Source organism: Pseudophryne corroboree, chromosome 7 (assembly GCF_028390025.1).
Source record: "Pseudophryne corroboree isolate aPseCor3 chromosome 7, aPseCor3.hap2, whole genome shotgun sequence".
In the NCBI taxonomy this organism is placed as follows: Eukaryota; Metazoa; Chordata; class Amphibia; order Anura; family Myobatrachidae; genus Pseudophryne; species Pseudophryne corroboree.
The window spans coordinates 423,208,197-423,225,763 of NC_086450.1; the positions used below are offsets into that span (position 1 = coordinate 423,208,197).

General features: G+C 43.7%; 1 protein-coding gene across 1 annotated transcript in view; it reads left to right on the forward strand.

Moving 5' to 3' along the window:
• Positions 1–339: 339 nt before the first annotated feature.
• PDIA2 (protein disulfide isomerase family A member 2) overlaps positions 340–17,567 on the forward strand; it is a 28,449-nt gene continuing 11,221 nt past the window's right edge. The window contains exons 1-6 of the mRNA XM_063932432.1: positions 340–550; positions 5,680–5,886; positions 10,429–10,562; positions 13,442–13,579; positions 14,200–14,313; positions 16,944–17,069. Coding sequence (XP_063788502.1) covers positions 340–550; positions 5,680–5,886; positions 10,429–10,562; positions 13,442–13,579; positions 14,200–14,313; positions 16,944–17,069 — 930 coding nt within the window. The remainder of the gene's footprint in view (positions 551–5,679; positions 5,887–10,428; positions 10,563–13,441; positions 13,580–14,199; positions 14,314–16,943; positions 17,070–17,567) is intronic.

A 17,567-nucleotide genomic window follows, 5' to 3' on the forward strand; every position in this document is an offset into this window, starting at 1 on the left:
AATAATAATAATAATAATAACATCATATAGTAATAAAACTATTGCAGAATACTTTTTCTCAGTAGATATTTGTGGATAAGAAGAATGGCTACAGGTTCCTACTGAATATAAATATCTAAACAGTCTACTTCGCCCTTCAAGATTTGGCAGCAGCCAGCCCTTGGTATGATAGGGTGAGGTAAATATTTAAACTAAGTATACTATGTGCTTGGAAAGCCAGTAGCAGGGCTCCACGAGTCCTGCATAAGCCAGCGTCACCACATCTGAGGCTTTATCTTCTCCCTTGTGTTTACCTCCCTTCTCTCAGTCTTCTGGTGGCTCGGCAGGCTGACCATCACTATGAGGTGGCCCCACTTGGTTCTCTTCAGCCTTCTCGCAGTCTGCCACGTGCTGGCTGAAGACTCACAAAATGCTACCTCGTCACAGTCTTCTGAGAACTCCAGCGAGGAGGCCACAGATGAAATCCTAGAAGAAGACCATGTCCTCGTCCTGAACAAGAACAATTTTGACAATGCCCTACGTACCTATAAGTATCTGTTGGTTGAATTTTGTAAGTATGACTACACTGACATTTAATGTTTTCTCCTTGCACAATGCCAACGGCACTTTATAGAGAGCAGAGGACAGATTCAACAGTCAATCTAGTAGTATAAAAAAAACTAGCTTTAACGGAGATGATAGTAAAGAGCCTATGCTAGAAGGTTCTAGGTCAGTAGAGATGTGCGGCCTAAACAGTATGATTAGTTATGCATACCAGATTTTCAGGGGGATCCTAGCTATAAATCTTGCTGGAAAGTCAGCAGATGGTTATAAAGTTCTCCATATAGCTCCCCTATCAGGAATCCAACCGTGAAGTGAACTTCTAAACCAACAAAATCTGAAATGACCCAAAACCTTGATATTACTTTATGAATGCAGCTAGCAGGTGACTACAGCTGTGGATGCTGGTGCTTGTAGTTCTCCTACAGGGTGAATGTGTTCTATAGGGCTTATGCTAAAATGTAACTTTTTAGCGGTCTATTATGTATATTTTTTTGGCTTTAAATAAAATAAAATGTAATTGATCAGTCCCAGAGTAATAGCCTAATGCTGAGCTAGTTATATTTCTGTTATGTAATAAGTCATTGCTTATGTTATGTAATGTATTAGTATGGCACTCACACTATGATGTGGGCGCCGTATGTAGTGTAACAGGGACATCTGTGGTGACCAGATACTTGGTGCTATCATGTCATACACTAATTCCATATGCTCCCATATTTACCATATTTACCATATACATACTTAGATGGATAGATAGATAGACATAAATATGTATGTATATATATATATATATATATATATATATATACATATACATACACTGCTACATGTAAAATATATATATATATATATATATATATGCTGCCACATGTACTATATATAAATATATATATATAGCAGCATATATAGATATATATATATCTATATATATCTATATATATATATATATATATATATAGATATATATACCTGTATATATATATAGATAGATATATAGGTAAGAGCTGTCGTTTGTGATAGAAGGACTTCCGTGTTTAGGACCTTATAGCCCTTCTACGCATGCGCAGAGTGATGTGGCTGTGGAGGGGTGCTGGGAGGGATCAGGTTGGATCCCTCTCAGTAAGAAATGTGAAAAGAAGCCCATAGGCTTCTATTGGGTAATGCCATCCAAAAATGGTGTTACCCGCCGGGTCCAGCTCCAGATTGCATCACATTCTAGAGCAGTGATGGCTAACCTTGACACTCCAGCTGTTGTTGAACTACACATCCCAGCATGCCCTGCATCAGTTTTAGCAAGGCCAAATAGCAAAACTGTAGCAGGGCATGCTGGGATGTGTAGTTCAACAACAGCTGGAGTGTCAAGGTTAGCCATCACTGTTCTAGAGCTTGGTACATATAAAAAAAATGTGGTAAATTTGTGGTTTTTATTGCATTTTAGACTTTAGTACATTTCACCCTCATTGAGATAACGGCAGTGCGCTTACGTAGACTGAAACTCAAAACGTGACAATTGCACTACATCTCAAACATCATTAGCTCTCAGCCAAGAGGTATGTAAAGCTTTTACATAAAGCAATGTGTACTTAGATATTATTATTATTATTATTATTATTATTATTATTATTATTATTTATGATTATATTATTGTAATGTTTTTACAATTTTTTATTAAATGTCAACTATTTTTTTCCTAAAATTAGAATTCTGTCACTTTCTCTTCTTTGAGCAGAACATTTCCATTACAGACCCCAGTGTTTAATCATACAGTTGCCAACAGTCCCGTTACCTGGGATCCCTCAGTAGCAGATCCCTACATTCCCCTATCCCACTGACTATAGGCCCTACACACTGGCTGACAATCTCCAAAGATATGAACGATCTCGTTCATTATTGAACGAGATACCGATCATATCTTATAGGCCCTACACACATGCCGACATCACTGCACGATATGAACGATCTCGTTCATTAATAAACGAGATCCCGTTCATATCGTGCAGTGTGGAGGCTCCAGCGATGAACGAAGCGCGGCCCCGCTTTCGTTCATCGCTGGTTTCCCGTCGGCTGTGCATGCAGGCCAATATGGGCAATCTCGCCCATATTTGCCTGCAGTTCTATGGAGCCGCGTGACGGGGGGAGTGAAGTAACTTCACTCCCCCCGTCACTGCCCCCCCGCCGCCGGGTCGCCCGTCGGCCGTATCCGCCGTCGGGCAGCTCGGCGGCGGATCGGCCAATGTGTAGGGCCCATTTGAGTGTGGAGTCACTAGCGATGAACGATGCGCGGCCCCGCGCTCGTTCATCGCTGGTGCCCCATCGCTTGTGCATGCAGGCCAATATGGACGATCTCGTCCATATTTGCCTGCACTGCTATGGAGCTGAGTGACGGGGGGAGCAAAGAAACTTCACTCCCCCCGTCACTGCCCCTCCGCCGCTGGGTCGCCCGTCGGCCGTATCTGCCGTCGGGCAGCTCGGCGGCGGATCTTTAAATGTGTACGGCCTGCTTCAGGGATGTACATATACGGGAAGTTTAAGCACACATCTCCGATGATTTTTGATCTGCGCATTCGCGGTATCCTGCACTGCGCTTGTGCTGATCTATGGATGCAACTATAGTCGCAGTGCCCCAATAGCCACATTGTGATTGACATGCTGCGACCGTTGGGGGTGTGGACACAGTGGCGACAGGCAGCGTTCTCCAATATGGGCGTATAGAGGCATGCAAGGCCAGTGTGAGCGTCTTCTCACGCAGCAGCCCATCACAGAAGCCGGCAGGAGGAGCCTTCTTACACAAGACACCTCCTGCTGCATTTACATATTTTAGCACAGACCCTGTATATAAAACCAGCTGTTCCACTACATCCGTCTTTGAATCCTGCCCCATGTGGCTGAACGTAATTAGCATTGATAAAGAAGGAAAAAGTTAAACTTTTAGGTGTCTTATAATTTATTATTCTCTTGCTGGGCTACAATTTCAGCAAGAGATACAGTGGATTGGGTTATAGTCAAACAATATACAGTGTATACAGTATAAGAGAGTAGTGGACTACTTAATATGCTCCAAGAGGCCTCACTAGGTCCTGCTAGGGGGCCACACATTAGGAAAAGTATGACTCACATTAAGAGATGTGAGCAGCAGGTAATGACCAATCAGCAAACAGCGGGTTCACCTGTGACTGCCCAGTGCCTGACTTACTATAATGCACGGAACTCTGAGGCATCATATTCCGAGATTCCTCCAACTGCCTCAAAGTGTTTTTTTTAAAATTGCTATATATCATCAAATTATAGAGAGGCAAAAAAGAATGGAGCTAAATTTCATCCAGGGGGTAAATTTACTAAGATGGGAGTTCTATTTAAAATGGGATGTTGCTCATAGCAACCAATCAGATTTCAGGTATTATCATCTAGAACAGGGGTGGGGAACCTTTGGCCCTCCAGCTGTTGTTGAACTACACATACCAGCATGCCTTGCCACAGTTTTGTTATTTGGCCATGCTAAAACTTTTGTAGGACATGCTGGGATGTGTAGTTCATCAAAGGTGGAGGGCCGAAGGTTCCCCATCCCTGATCTAGAAGGTGTTAGATAAATGAGAAGTACAATCTGATTGGTTGCTATGGGCAACATTCCATCTTAAATAGAACTCCCACCTTAGTAAATTTACCCCCAGGTGAATGTCCATGTTGTAGATTTAATGGGTTAAATGGGTGTTATAAAGCTTTTTCCTAAACAAAGAGCACATTTGAACTGTGAACCTCAGTCATTATCGGCAATTTGTTTTTTAATCCTTTACTAGGATTTACAGTTAAACATCCAGAAATGAAAACATTTTATAACATCTTTATGAATTGGCACCAACACATTTATCATTATGTAATATACAAGATTTCAGGATATTGCTGGTGGAAGTGACTTCCCTGTGAACATTACAGCTTGTATAACTTGGGGGAAGTGTCAGTATAGCAGGATAAATAAAATGAGGATCATACAAAGTTATCGCCGTAAAAAAAGAACCTTTTATTACTTCAGTGGGAAGAAAACAGGTGTTGAACTCTCTGCTTAGGCCAAATAAAGATTCGACCTTCAGCAGCCAGCTGCACAGTTTCCCAGAACTAATATTCTGCTTACGGATAAAGCATAAACTGGTTATACACATGCAACGGCCTCTAATAGGGAATATGAACCAAACTGGCTGGAGAGCTCAGTGCAAATATTTGGGAGTTATTAAGGATCTAGTCTGAATCATAACATTATGAAACTGCTATAGTAATCTGAGTGAGAACCATACGACAGTCATCTATTAATCACTTGCCATAATGTTTTCATCCTGGTCATACATTTAAAATACAGGCACGTCTTTTATTAGCTGAAAAGTTCCAATTACAAGTTCTTATATAGCATCCTGTTCTGCTGAAACTGTCTCATCACTAAATGGGCTTTCCACCTTCTGAAGACATCGGAGCAACTTTTACATCCATCGTTTTAACTGTATGGCATTCTGCCATGTTTTTCAGCCAAGTACTTATATTATCAAGCACGCTTGTTTATTGTTGATTAAGAATGTATGTCATAGTTCTGCTGTAATCTCTCTATCAGGTAAATTGTATCTGGAGACGCTTTGTGTGGTATCCCAGGGTAACAGAGATAAACCACTCTACCTGATTATGTAAATACAAGACTGAAAAACACAGAAATAAACCACAAAGATAAAGTGATATATTTAATAAACTTTCCTGAGGGACGTGTACAACCCAGTTAGGGCTTTTTTTAAAAAAAAATGGAAAATCACCTTTATATGGTTGGCCTGTCCATTGTCTTGTATTTTGCCTATTTCAGTACCATAGAAGGGCGCAGAGTGCAATGATATCTGCCACTGCAGCTGCTGTGGAACTATACATCCCAGCATGCCCTACCACAGTTTTGCTGTTTTGAGCTACAATATTAAAGCCTGTGGAGTGGCCAACATCTAAAATATTTTTTTTTAAGATTTGTATTTATTCATTTAGCCACATGGTCACATGACAAGTACTTCATTTTGCCAGGGGATCCTGCACCCCTAGATACACTATTACTGGACAACAAGATGCATTACATCTAAACTATATCCAAAATTTGTTCTTTTCTCCTTTTTTATGCAGATGCCCCGTGGTGCGGCCATTGTCAGGAACTCGCTCCAAAGTACAGCCTTGCAGCGGAAGCCCTCAAAAATCAGACAGCAGAGGCGCGACTCGCCAAAGTGGACGCCACAGTTGAAAAGGAGCTCAGTGATGAAATTGGTGTCAGTGGTTACCCCACACTGAAATTCTTCAAGGATGGAAACAGAACCGGCCACATTGATTATGGAGGTAACAAATAATTATGGTATCAGAGTCAATAACCAATCGTTCTACATGGAGGAAATTAGCTGCCTGTGAAAACTTTATTTATTGACTAGCGACCTGCCTTGGTTTTGTACGGGAGCTGACTTGCTTCACTAAAATCAGCACTGCTCGGCTCCCTTTTGTTATAGATTAATGTTGTATACACCTAAACCTTCCTCGACAACTGCTCTATAAAATTCTGAAAATTGCATGAAATTCTGGGCCTAATTCAGATCTGATCGCAGCAGCAAATTTGTTAGCTAATGGGCAAAACCATGTTCACTGCAGGGGGAACAGATACAACATGTGCAGAGAGCGTTAGATGTGGGTGGGGTGTGTTCAAACTGAAATCTAAATTGCAGTGTAAAAATAAAGCAGCCAGTATTTACCCTGCACAGAAACAAAATAACTAACCCAAATCTAACTCTCCTACACATGTCATATCTGCCCCAACTGCAGTGCACATGGGGGGTAATTCCAAGTTGATCCCAGCAGGAATTTTTTTTAGCAGTTGGGCAAAACCATGTGCACTGCAGGAGGGGCAGATATAACATTTGCAGAGAGAGTTAGATTTGGGTGGGTTATTTTGTTTCTGTGCAGGGTAAATACTGGCTGCTTTATTTTTACACTGCAATTTAGATTGCATATTGAACTCACCACACCCAAATCTATCTCTCTCTGCACATGTTATATCTGCCCCCCCTGCAGTGCACATGGTTTTGCCCAACTGCTAAAAATTTTCCTGCTGCGATCAACTTGGAATTACCCCCATGGTTTTGCCCATTAGCTAACAAATTTGCTGCTGCGATCAGATCTGAATTAGGTCCTCTGTCCAGTGGTTCTTGAGATTAGCCTGAACAGAACGCCTACCGGGGACTTTATTTTATACTATGTAGAAATAATGAACAAGAGATTAAAAAATTAAAAAAACTGTAAATTATAACTTATAATAGTGTTCAATTATGTAATTGTTTCAGTATTTCTAAATGCCACCTACAGTATTTAATTTACAAATTAATATACCGTGCCCACTTCTGTACTTTGGGTGTAGTATGGTATGCCGGCGGACAGCATACCAACGCCGGGATCCTGACCGCCGGGATACCGACAGCTGGGCAAGCGCAAATGAGCCCGCTGCAGGCACGGTGACGCGCTAAGCGCACCACGCTATTTATTCTCCCTCGAGGGGGTTCGTGGACCCCCAAGAGGGAGAATAGTTGTCAGTATGCCGGGTGTCAGTATTATGGCGCCGGTATACTGAGCGCCGGGATCCCGACAGCCAGCATACCGAATACCACCCCTGTACATTATGGGGGAGACATAAAATGGAGAGCGTACCCACCAATCAGCTTCTAGCTGTTATTTTTCAATCACAGCCTGTAAAACAGATCTCTCTGCAAGGCATGATACATCTCTCTCCATATATGTATACTACATATAATAACTTAATCGTTCTCAAAACTGACAATTTTAAATTGCATACCACTATGGGGGTAATTCCAAGGTGATCGCAGCAGGATTTTTGTTAGCAATTGGGCAAAACCATATGCACTGCAGGGGAGGCAGGTATAACATGTGCAGAGAGAGTTAGATTTGGGTGGGGTGTGTTCAATCTGCAATCTAATTTGCAGTGTAAAAATAAAGCAGCCAGTATTAACCCTGCACAGAAACAAAATAACCCACCCAAATCTAACTCTTTCTGCACATGTTATATCTGCCTCCCCTGCAGTGCACATGGTTTTGCCCAATTGCTAAAAAAAATCCTGCTGCGATCAACTTGGAATTACCCCCTATGTTCCATAAAGTGGCCACTTGGGCGCACTGTATTTTTTTGAGTCTGTTAATGTTATTTAACTGCTGAGTAACACATGTATTAGTAAATAGTATGTGTAAAGGTTTCATAGAGTAAGCGGGCATTGTGCCGCAGTCGTTCCTAGCATTACTGTGGTTGTAGGGAAACAGTCGTGTGGCTTATTGCAGACGTAAGATTTTTTTTTAAATTAAGTTATTATATAGCGCTAGGGTTACCACCTCATACCTTTAATTCTGGACACATATTAATTACACAGGTTCTGTGGCTGATTAAAACCAGGTGAAATGGAGTCTTGAAGTCAGCCAGCCACAGAACCTGCGTTATTAATGTGTCCAGAAATAAAGAGATGAGGTGGTTACCCTATATAGCGCACATATATAGTGTGGGAGGAAACTGAAGTACATGGAGGAAATGCCTGAAAACACAGCGAGTACATGCAAACTTAACACAAACTGGTTGAAATTGAACCCATGACACAACGATGCTAACCACTGTGCTACCGTGATACCTAATAATAATAATACAATATTGTACATCAAATGGAAATTCAAAAGGAAATAACCGTATTTGGTTACTCTATGTCTGAATGGCCAGAGGCTCTGAAAATAGGGTGACATTCCCAGCCAGGGCCGGTTCGAGGGGGCATGGCTTAATACAGGGGGCGTGGCCAGTTACGCCCCCTGTACAGTAGAAGCGCTGCTTAAATGCTGAGCGGTGCGCGATGACGTCATCGCGCACTGCACAGCAAAAGGTCCTCTCCACGAAGGGAAACTAGACGCGTAACGTCTAGTTCCCTTCGCGGAGAGGACCTTTTGCTGTGCGGTGCGCAATGACGTCATCGCGCACTGCTCAGCAAAGGTCCTCTCCGCGAAGGGCAACTAGACGCTACGCGTCTAGTTCCCTTCACAGGGGATCACAGCCGCAGAGCCGGGGGACACAGCGGGCAGCGGAGGGCACAGCAGTGGCGAATCTTGCCATGGTGCGGCGCCCTCCGGATGGCGCCAGCGCCCTCCAGAAGGCGGTGCCCCGGGCAAAAGTCCTGCTTGCCCGTGGCAAGATCCGCTACTGTTCCCAGCTGTCCAGTCTCCTGGAGCTGCCCGCAGCTGCCCACTTACCAAGCAACGTGATTCAGTGCGATGTGAATTGCGTCACTGTGGCCCTGCTTCACAATGGTGGTACTCGCAGCGTTGTGTAGCAGGGGGACGCGATAATGCAATTATGTCATCATCAGAGCCGTCCCTAGACATAGGCAAACTAGGCAATTGTCTAGGGAATTTGGAATGCCATGGGACACAAGCAGATTCTGCTGATTAAAATGATATGCGGCATGCTTATATGCTGTGTGAGACTGTGGCTGTATCTGCATATGAAATGCTACATTACAGTGTATTCCTGGAAATCACTGTAACAGCATTTCATATGCAGATACAGCCACAGTGGCACACAGAATATAGGCATGCTACATATCATTTTAATCAGTAGAAGCTGCTTGTACGTTCTAGTCACATAGCAATGAAAATTAGATGCATTTTCTGCACACAAAAAAGGCGCCCAACGTTAGCAGAGCTGGACAGGAGCTGCATGGCATATTGAGGCAAGATGTATGAAGACACATCTGTATTCAGGCAGAGGAAGAGGTCACAGTGTTAGTGGCCATGTGAGTGCTGTGTGTGGGTAGGGTTGTTGTGCAATAGTGTTTGGCATATGTGTAAGAGGCATTGTGTGTCATGTGTATAAATGCATTAATAATGAGCGACATATGTGTAAGGGGCATTATGTGTGTCATTATGTGTATAAGGACATTAATAAAAGTTGGCATAATATGTAGGGCGTATTAGGTTTATAAGGACATTAATAATGTGTGTCACATATGTAAGGGGCATTACTGTATAGTATTATGTGTATAATGCATTACTAATGTGTAGCATTATGTGTATAAAGTGCTCTACTGTTTGTCGTAATGTATAGAAAAGGTACTACTGTGTGGTCTAATGTGCATAAAGAGCAATATGGTGTGGTGTAATTTGAATTGGGGCACTATTGTGTGGCCATGTCGCTTCCCAAAAGAACATGCCCCTTTTTGGGCTGCACGCTGAATGTGCGCACTGTTCCTATTTAAAATATAGGGGGTAGGAGCATCAAAATGAGGACTGCTATGACTGAGGGGTGACGGGAAAGGGGTGCAGGGTCAAAGGCGGAACTAGCAGTGGTGCTAGGGTCACCAGCCAAAATCTTGCCTAGGGCACAATATTGATTAGGGCCAGCTCTGGTCATCATGCCCACTGGCCTACCCACTTTCCCATGACGACATACACCCCCCTACCCCCATCCCGCTGAGCCGATCCCAGAGGGGACAGCCAGGAAGTCAGCAAGTACGGAAGTAACACACAGACAAATGGAATCGGTGAGGAACTGACTAGGGGACTGGGAAGAGCAAATGCTGGCACTCAGGACTGGCCAATGTGCTATTGCCATTTATAAACGAGCATTGCACTTATTTTCAGCATCAACAAAATGTGTATATATGTGTATTCTATTTACTGAGAAACGTTTATAAAACACACTGCCTACAACTTCATACCTTTATTTGCAAATTGTCAATTGCCAATTAAATTGAAAAAAAGGAAGACTGGCCAGATAGCATTAATAAACAGTTTATCCTTCCTTTAAAACACATTTATAAAATGTTTACTCTCTCTTTGAAAATATGATAGGCAAGAGAGACACGGATGGCCTTGTGAAGTGGATGCTGAGACGGATGGTTCCTGCCACTGTAGTCATTAATACTGTAGCGGAGATAGAAGCGTTTATCACATCTCATGAATATTCAGTGATTGGTTTCTTCAAGGTACGTTGCACTGAAAATCAATCTAAGAAACACAAGAAGATATTTCTCTGTTCTATACATCATGCTCTTTAAGAGGTGTTGTCATAAACATTGTTGTGGGTATATTTCTGTGGTTTACAGAAAGGCTTTCAGTACACAGACATAGAGATGGCTCATTTCATGCGCCACCATTGTTCTTGTGTCTTTCCATATGAAACCGTCTCCTAATAATTCCTATCCACTGACTTAATCACTCCACTTCCGCCTTCACCCTTCCACTGTCAACCCGCTTTTCCACATTCACCCTGCCACTGTCACCTCTACCCCTTTCACCTTCACCCTTCCCCGTCATCACTTCCCTTCTACTTTTTAAACTCTCTTATTCCACCTTCACCAGTCCCCTTCCACCTTTATCGCTCTCATCTTTACCCTTCCCTACATCATTCCCATACCACCATCACCTCTTACCTTCCACCGCCACTGTCCTTCCACCTTCACCACTCCCCTTCCACCATAATTTCTCCCTTTTCAGCTTCACCTTTCCACTGCTCTTCTTCCACATTCACTGCTTCTCTTTGACCTTCATCCCTCCTCTCCCACTGTCACCCCTCCACTTCCACCTTCATCCCTTTCCTTCCACCTTCACCCTCCTGCTTCCATCTTCACCCTTCCCTTCCACCTTCACCCTTCCACTGTCATCTTTACCCCATTCCACCTTCATGCCTCCCATTCCTCACTACCCTTCCACTTTCACCCTTCCAATGTCATCCCACACCTTACATTGTCACCTACACCCCTTCCACCTTCACCTTTCCCCTTTACCACTCCCCTTCCACTGTCACCCCACCTCTTCTACTGTCACCTACACTCCTTCAACCTTCACTCTTAGCCTTCATCACTCCCCTTACACCTTCACCTTCCAGTGTCACTCCATCTGTTCCACTGTCACCCCGCCCCTTCCACTGTCACCTCCACCCCTTCCATCTTTTAACCCCTCTCATTCCATCTTCACCAGTCCCCTTCCACCTTCATACCTCCTACCTTTACCCCTCTTACACCTTCCCCTACCACCTTCACCACTGTCCTTCCACCATCAACTCTCCATTTTCAGTTTCACCACTCCCCTTCCACCATAACCACTCCCTTTCCACCTTCACCATTCCTCTTCCACCTTCAAACCTCCCCTCTTACTGTCACTCCTCCACTTCCACCTTCACCCTTTCCCTTAATCACTCCACTTCCACATTCACCCTTCCACTGTCACAGAACCCCTTCCCCTGTCACTTCTACGCTTTCCACCTTCACCCTTCCCCAAAATCACTCCCCTTCCACTTCATAACCCCTTTCATTCCATCTTCACCAGTCCCCTTCCACCTTCATCCCTCTCACCTTTAACTCTCCCTATACCAGTCCCCTACCACCATCACCACGTACCTTACACATTCGCCACTATTCTTCCACTTCACCACTCCCCTTCCACCTTCTCCCCTCCCCTTCTACCTTCATCACTCTCTTTCCACCATTAAGTCTCCCTTTTTATCTTCACCACTCTCCCCTTTCACAATAAACACGCCCTTTCCACCTTCACTGCTCCTCTTTCACCTCAACTGTGCCTCTTTCACTTTCACCGCTCCACTCCCACTGTCACCCCTCCGCTTCGATCTTCATTCCTCCCCATACACCTTCAATCTTCCCCTTTCACCTTCACCCCTCCTCTTAAACCTACACCCCAACCCTTCCACCTTCACTCCTCTGCGTCCACCTTCCCCACATACCACTTCCCAGCTGTAGATAGATGTATTTCTATTATTGCACAATTAGAAGGAAGGCAGGGAAGAAGAGGAGAGCTGGAGAGAGTTAAATAGTCTTCCCAGGACTCCATCCCTCTCGTACATAACACAGATAAAGCTCTAGGTAGGGCTAGAAGTAGCGGCTTCTGAAAGCTGATACTCTGCCGTTTTGATCCGGAGATTAAAACAGCTACAATAAATGCAACTCCAGTTATGTTTTGTATTTAATAGTATTGTGCTTTTATTTGTCGGGGGTCAAAACCACGTCTTAGAACATCAAGCCTGTAATGTAAGTCAGTATGGTTAAACTAACAGGTAATATGCATAGAAAACACCCAATCTCCTATATAAATGTCCATCCACACAAGAAAACAAGAAGTAAAACAGCCAAATGCTACATTTATTTTGTTTAGACTGTTTTCTTATTTGCTGTGCACACATCTACATACACAAGGCAGCTTTCCAGTATATATAGTACGAGACTGAAGGCATCCTATACAGTCACTAGGAGGTAGCAACATCTGGTTGCTAATTAATTCACAGACTGCTTACTCAGGGATAAATTTACTAAGGTGGGAGTTTTTTTTATTGATTGGCCCATAGCGACCAATCAGATTCTATTTATTACTGTATCTTCTAAAAGCAACTTGATAAATGTTAAGTAGATTCTGATTGGTTACTATGAGCAACATCACCAGTTCTAAAAAACCTCCCGCCTTATTAAATTTACCCCTCAGTGTCTCAGTATTGCATGCCTTACTACAGGAATGCGGTTACATTGCCAGCATTTGGGATCTCGGCGGTCAGGAACCCGACGCAGGAATCCCGACCACTGACAATGCTGACAGCCAGAATCATATCTAACAGGGGCTATTCCCACTTGTGGGGGTCCACGTCGCCATGACACCCATAACGTAGGACTAGAACCTTTGGCAAGTGCAGTGAGTCACCAAGCCTGCAGCACGGCCCCCTGTGCTCGCCCCCCTGCCGGCATTCCGGGATCCCGGCCGCCGGCATACCATACCCAGCGCTTACAGCATAGCCACCTTGTTGTAACTTAAGAACACCCGTTTCTCTGTAATAAATATATATTATATGTTTCTCCCCCAGGACTCTGCAGATGCCGATTTAAACCTATTTCTTGACGTAGCATCAAACTCTGAAGACTTCAGCTTTGCGATTGCACATAAAGAAGAAATATTTCAGAAATATGGCGTCACTAATGACAAAGTCATCTTATTCAAGAGTGTACGAGTCCTATATTCACCATGTACCAATAGTACAGTATACCTGACATCATATCTCTCAGTAACACACAGCATCAAATTAACAGACAGTATATATATATATATATATATATATATAATTTATTAACAGTTTTTTATATAGCGCAGCATATTCCGTTGTGCATTACAATTGAATATATATGTGTATATATATATATATATATATATATATATATACATATACATATACATGTGTATGTGTATATATATATATATATATATGCAACACTGCTCCGGCACTCGTGGCATCACCCGCAGGGTGTATGATACCAACGTTTCAGGGCTAAGCCGCCCCTTTGTTATGCACCTTGACGAAGTGGCGGCTTAGCCCCGAAACGTTGGTATTCGCATGGTGGCTTGTTGAAATATACTTTATTACATGTTAAGTCTCCGAGTGCCGCAGTACCTTTCTTTCATCTTTTATACTGTTCCTGGAGGCACCGGAGCGGAAAACGCTGACGTGGGGGAGTGCCGGTCTAACTTTGTTGCATATATATATTTTTTTTTATTTAATGACATTATTTTTTGGATTGTATTATTTCCCTAATTTTACCAACTGTGAATTCTTCGCTTGTCTCTTAGTCTACTGAAAAGTATGAATATGAGGCGGACGAGGAGTTGGGATTAGACAAAGATGAACTGCACAGATTTCTAATGGTTAACACCATGGAGCTAGTCACAGACTACAATGATCAGGTAAACCATTCGGTTTAGTATTGTTTATATTAAAAATGGAATCTGGGGGAGTTTTAGCTTCCAACTCACTCAACTGCAGAGACTGCAACTAGGAACAGATATCCCATATAAGAGTGACAGTCATCCCCTACTACTCCCCAGCCAGCTTCGTAGAATGACTCCAACTTGGCATTTCCTGACCTGCTAAATATCAACTTCAAGGAGGGTGCCCCCTTCAAATACCAGAGGATTCTTTTTACTGCCATTCAGGGCGGCCTCTCTGGGATTGTGGAGAACCGTCTCACCTTATCCACAGTGATCTCTGGATGCGTCCCAATGCTCGCATACATTAAATGTCCAATGACATTTTAGTATGGGACATTTTTCTTCAGCTTTCTTTCATCCTTTGAGGACATATCCTTAGTGATGGGTGTACTTACAGACTTTGCATCAGACATCCCATACTTTTCAAGTATGCTGTCTACATAAGTTTGCTGGTCAACCATTATAATGCCCTGGTTTAGATTTTTCTAAATTTGTATGCCTAAGAACTAGTGTGTTGGATCCAGGGGGGCCATTCAGACCCGATTGCACGCTAGATTTTTTTCAATGCGCTGCAATCAGGTCATAACTGCGCATGCGTATGCACCGCAATGCGCAGGCGCGTCGTATGGGTGCAAAGCGGATCGTTGCTGAGTGATGGATTTAACGAAGAACCCGTTCGCACATCTGATCGCAAGGAGAGTGACAGGAAGAGGGAGTTTGTGAGTGGCAGTTGACTGTTTTCTGGGAGTGTTTGGGAAAACGCAGGCGTGTCCAAGCGTTTGCAGGGCGGGTGTCTGACGTCAATTCCGGGACCTGACAGGCTGAAGTGATCACAGCGGCAGAGTAAGTTCTGGGCAACTCAGAAACTACACAAAACTTTTTTGTACCGCCCGGCTGCACATGTGATCGCACACTTGCAAAGCAAAAATACACTCCCCTATAGGCGGCGACTATCTGATCGCAGCACTGCAAAAAATAGCTAGCGAGCGATCAGGTCTGAATTAGGCCCCAGGTCCTTTATCCTGAATTTCTGACCAAGTAGTCCCTTTAGTTTATCTGCGTCCTTCCTGACCTGCGACAATGATGAATAATATATGATTGTAATAGTGGCAGAGATCTGTCTTCGACCGTTCAAAACCAATTCCATTCTGTTGCTCAGGTGTCTTATCCAAGCTCTGTAGTCTATTCAGCAGTAGTGGATGTACAGCAGTACTCACTGTTACATATGTCTGGTTGTAGAGGGAGCGGAGCCTGTAGTGGATCAGGGATGCAGGCAGGGCTTAAAGTGGGGAGGTGGTTGAACTAATTTCCCCTGCCACCTACCCCTCTCCCATTAGGCGGAGCCAGGGCCAGTGCTAGGGTTTCGGTCCATCCTGTTTGCAAAAAAGGGGTGTGGTCTCACAAGGGATGGGCGTGATCACACAATAGTACCCCAATTCAAATTACGCCACACAGTGAAACAATCTTATCCACATTACACCACATGTAGTGCATCTAATTCATATTACACCACATAGTAGTGCCCCTTATTCACATTAAGACACACAGTAGTGCCCCTTATTCACATTACATCACACCACACAGTAGTGCCCCTTATACACAATGCCCATGTACTGCCCGCAATAGTAGTGCCTCTTACACATAATGGCCACAATAGGGTTGCCTATACACATAATACCCACAGAAGTGCCACTTATACACATAATGCCCACAGTAGTGCCCCTTATACACATAATGCCTACAGTAGTAGTGCCTCTTATATACATCTCTGGCTCTGTCCCTCCAGCAACTCCATGCCCTGTGTCCCTCCAGCAGCTTCTTTGCCTCTCTGTGTCCCTCCAGCCCCCTCACCTTGTCTTCAGCATGCACAGAGCCTGCTCCTCTTCGTGGCTCTTCTTCACTTCAGCGGTCGTGATAGCATGACATCACATATACCGCGCTCGAAAAAGGAAGCCACAGGAACCTGAGGAGGGTATGAATGCTGATTGACGTGGGTGGCAGACCGGGCTTTTTTGTTGGAATTACTGTGCAGAGCTGCGGTGAAAGTGGAACCAGTTCAACCTACTATTACAAGGGATGTAACTCGGTTCCACCTTATTACCCCCCCACACACTCACTTTAACCCCTGGATGGGGGTCTAGTGGGTAATATTGCGGGTCTCTCTGAGATAAGAGGAGGAAGTACTCCACCATGGCGCTTCCACACAGTGGCAAGATAGGGTGGCACCTGCGCAGGTACTCTATCAGTGACCATCCCTTGAGAAGACATTTTGTTGGAGACTGCACAGTAGCGCACTACACTACTAACATAAATATTATTTTATACTTCCCAGCTGTGAATATATTGCTATATTTGATTTATGTATACAAAAGGAGTGTTATCAAATTCACATCATTTTTAAATAATGCATAAAGGGAAAATAAAGTATTTGTCGCAAGCACAATACATTAGGAGACAATAAAACTTTTATGGATATAACAAATTTCAGAATGAAGTTCTCTCCTTAGTGCCCAGTATTTCAGTCATCTCTTTTTCAGACTTGTTTATGGAATAATTGCTACAATAAAATATTCTAATATCCATGTGTTTTCTATGTGATTTAACAGACTTCAGAGAAAATTTTCGCAGCCAAGATTCCAAACCATTTATTGCTGTTTATCAATAAGACTGAAGAATACCAACTCCAGCTCATTGACAACTTCCGTGACGCAGCCCCTGAGTTTAAAGGAAAAGTAAGTTTCTGGGTGTTATGGATACATTATGGGACTGATTCCGATGATTGGTACTTTGTGCATGCGTCGGACCCGTAGTCCTGCGACACTGGATGCAGTATGGCTGCATCCTTGGACTCAGCATTGGATTACACATGCATGTCGGAGGCATCTACTTATATCAGACACTGCCGGCTGCGTTACCGTATCTGGGCACCTGCTGCCTCCAGGCATGCAACAACTGCAAAGTAAGTTTATTCAATGGGTGCCTATTATATATATGCCAATGGCCCACACATGTACTAAGTATCTAGCACTTGCCCATCCTTTCATCTGGAGAGGCGAGAGCAGGGAAGCAAGGGAGGTAAAGGGCACAGCCAGGGCTGTAACAATATGGAGGTGCGAGCAGTGCTATCGCACAGGGTGCATGTGGCATACAGTGTCGGTGTAACTGCCCCCGCAGTCAGTAGCACCACTCTGAGCAGTGCTCTGTTTCCCAGAGCTGCCGTTGTGACATCA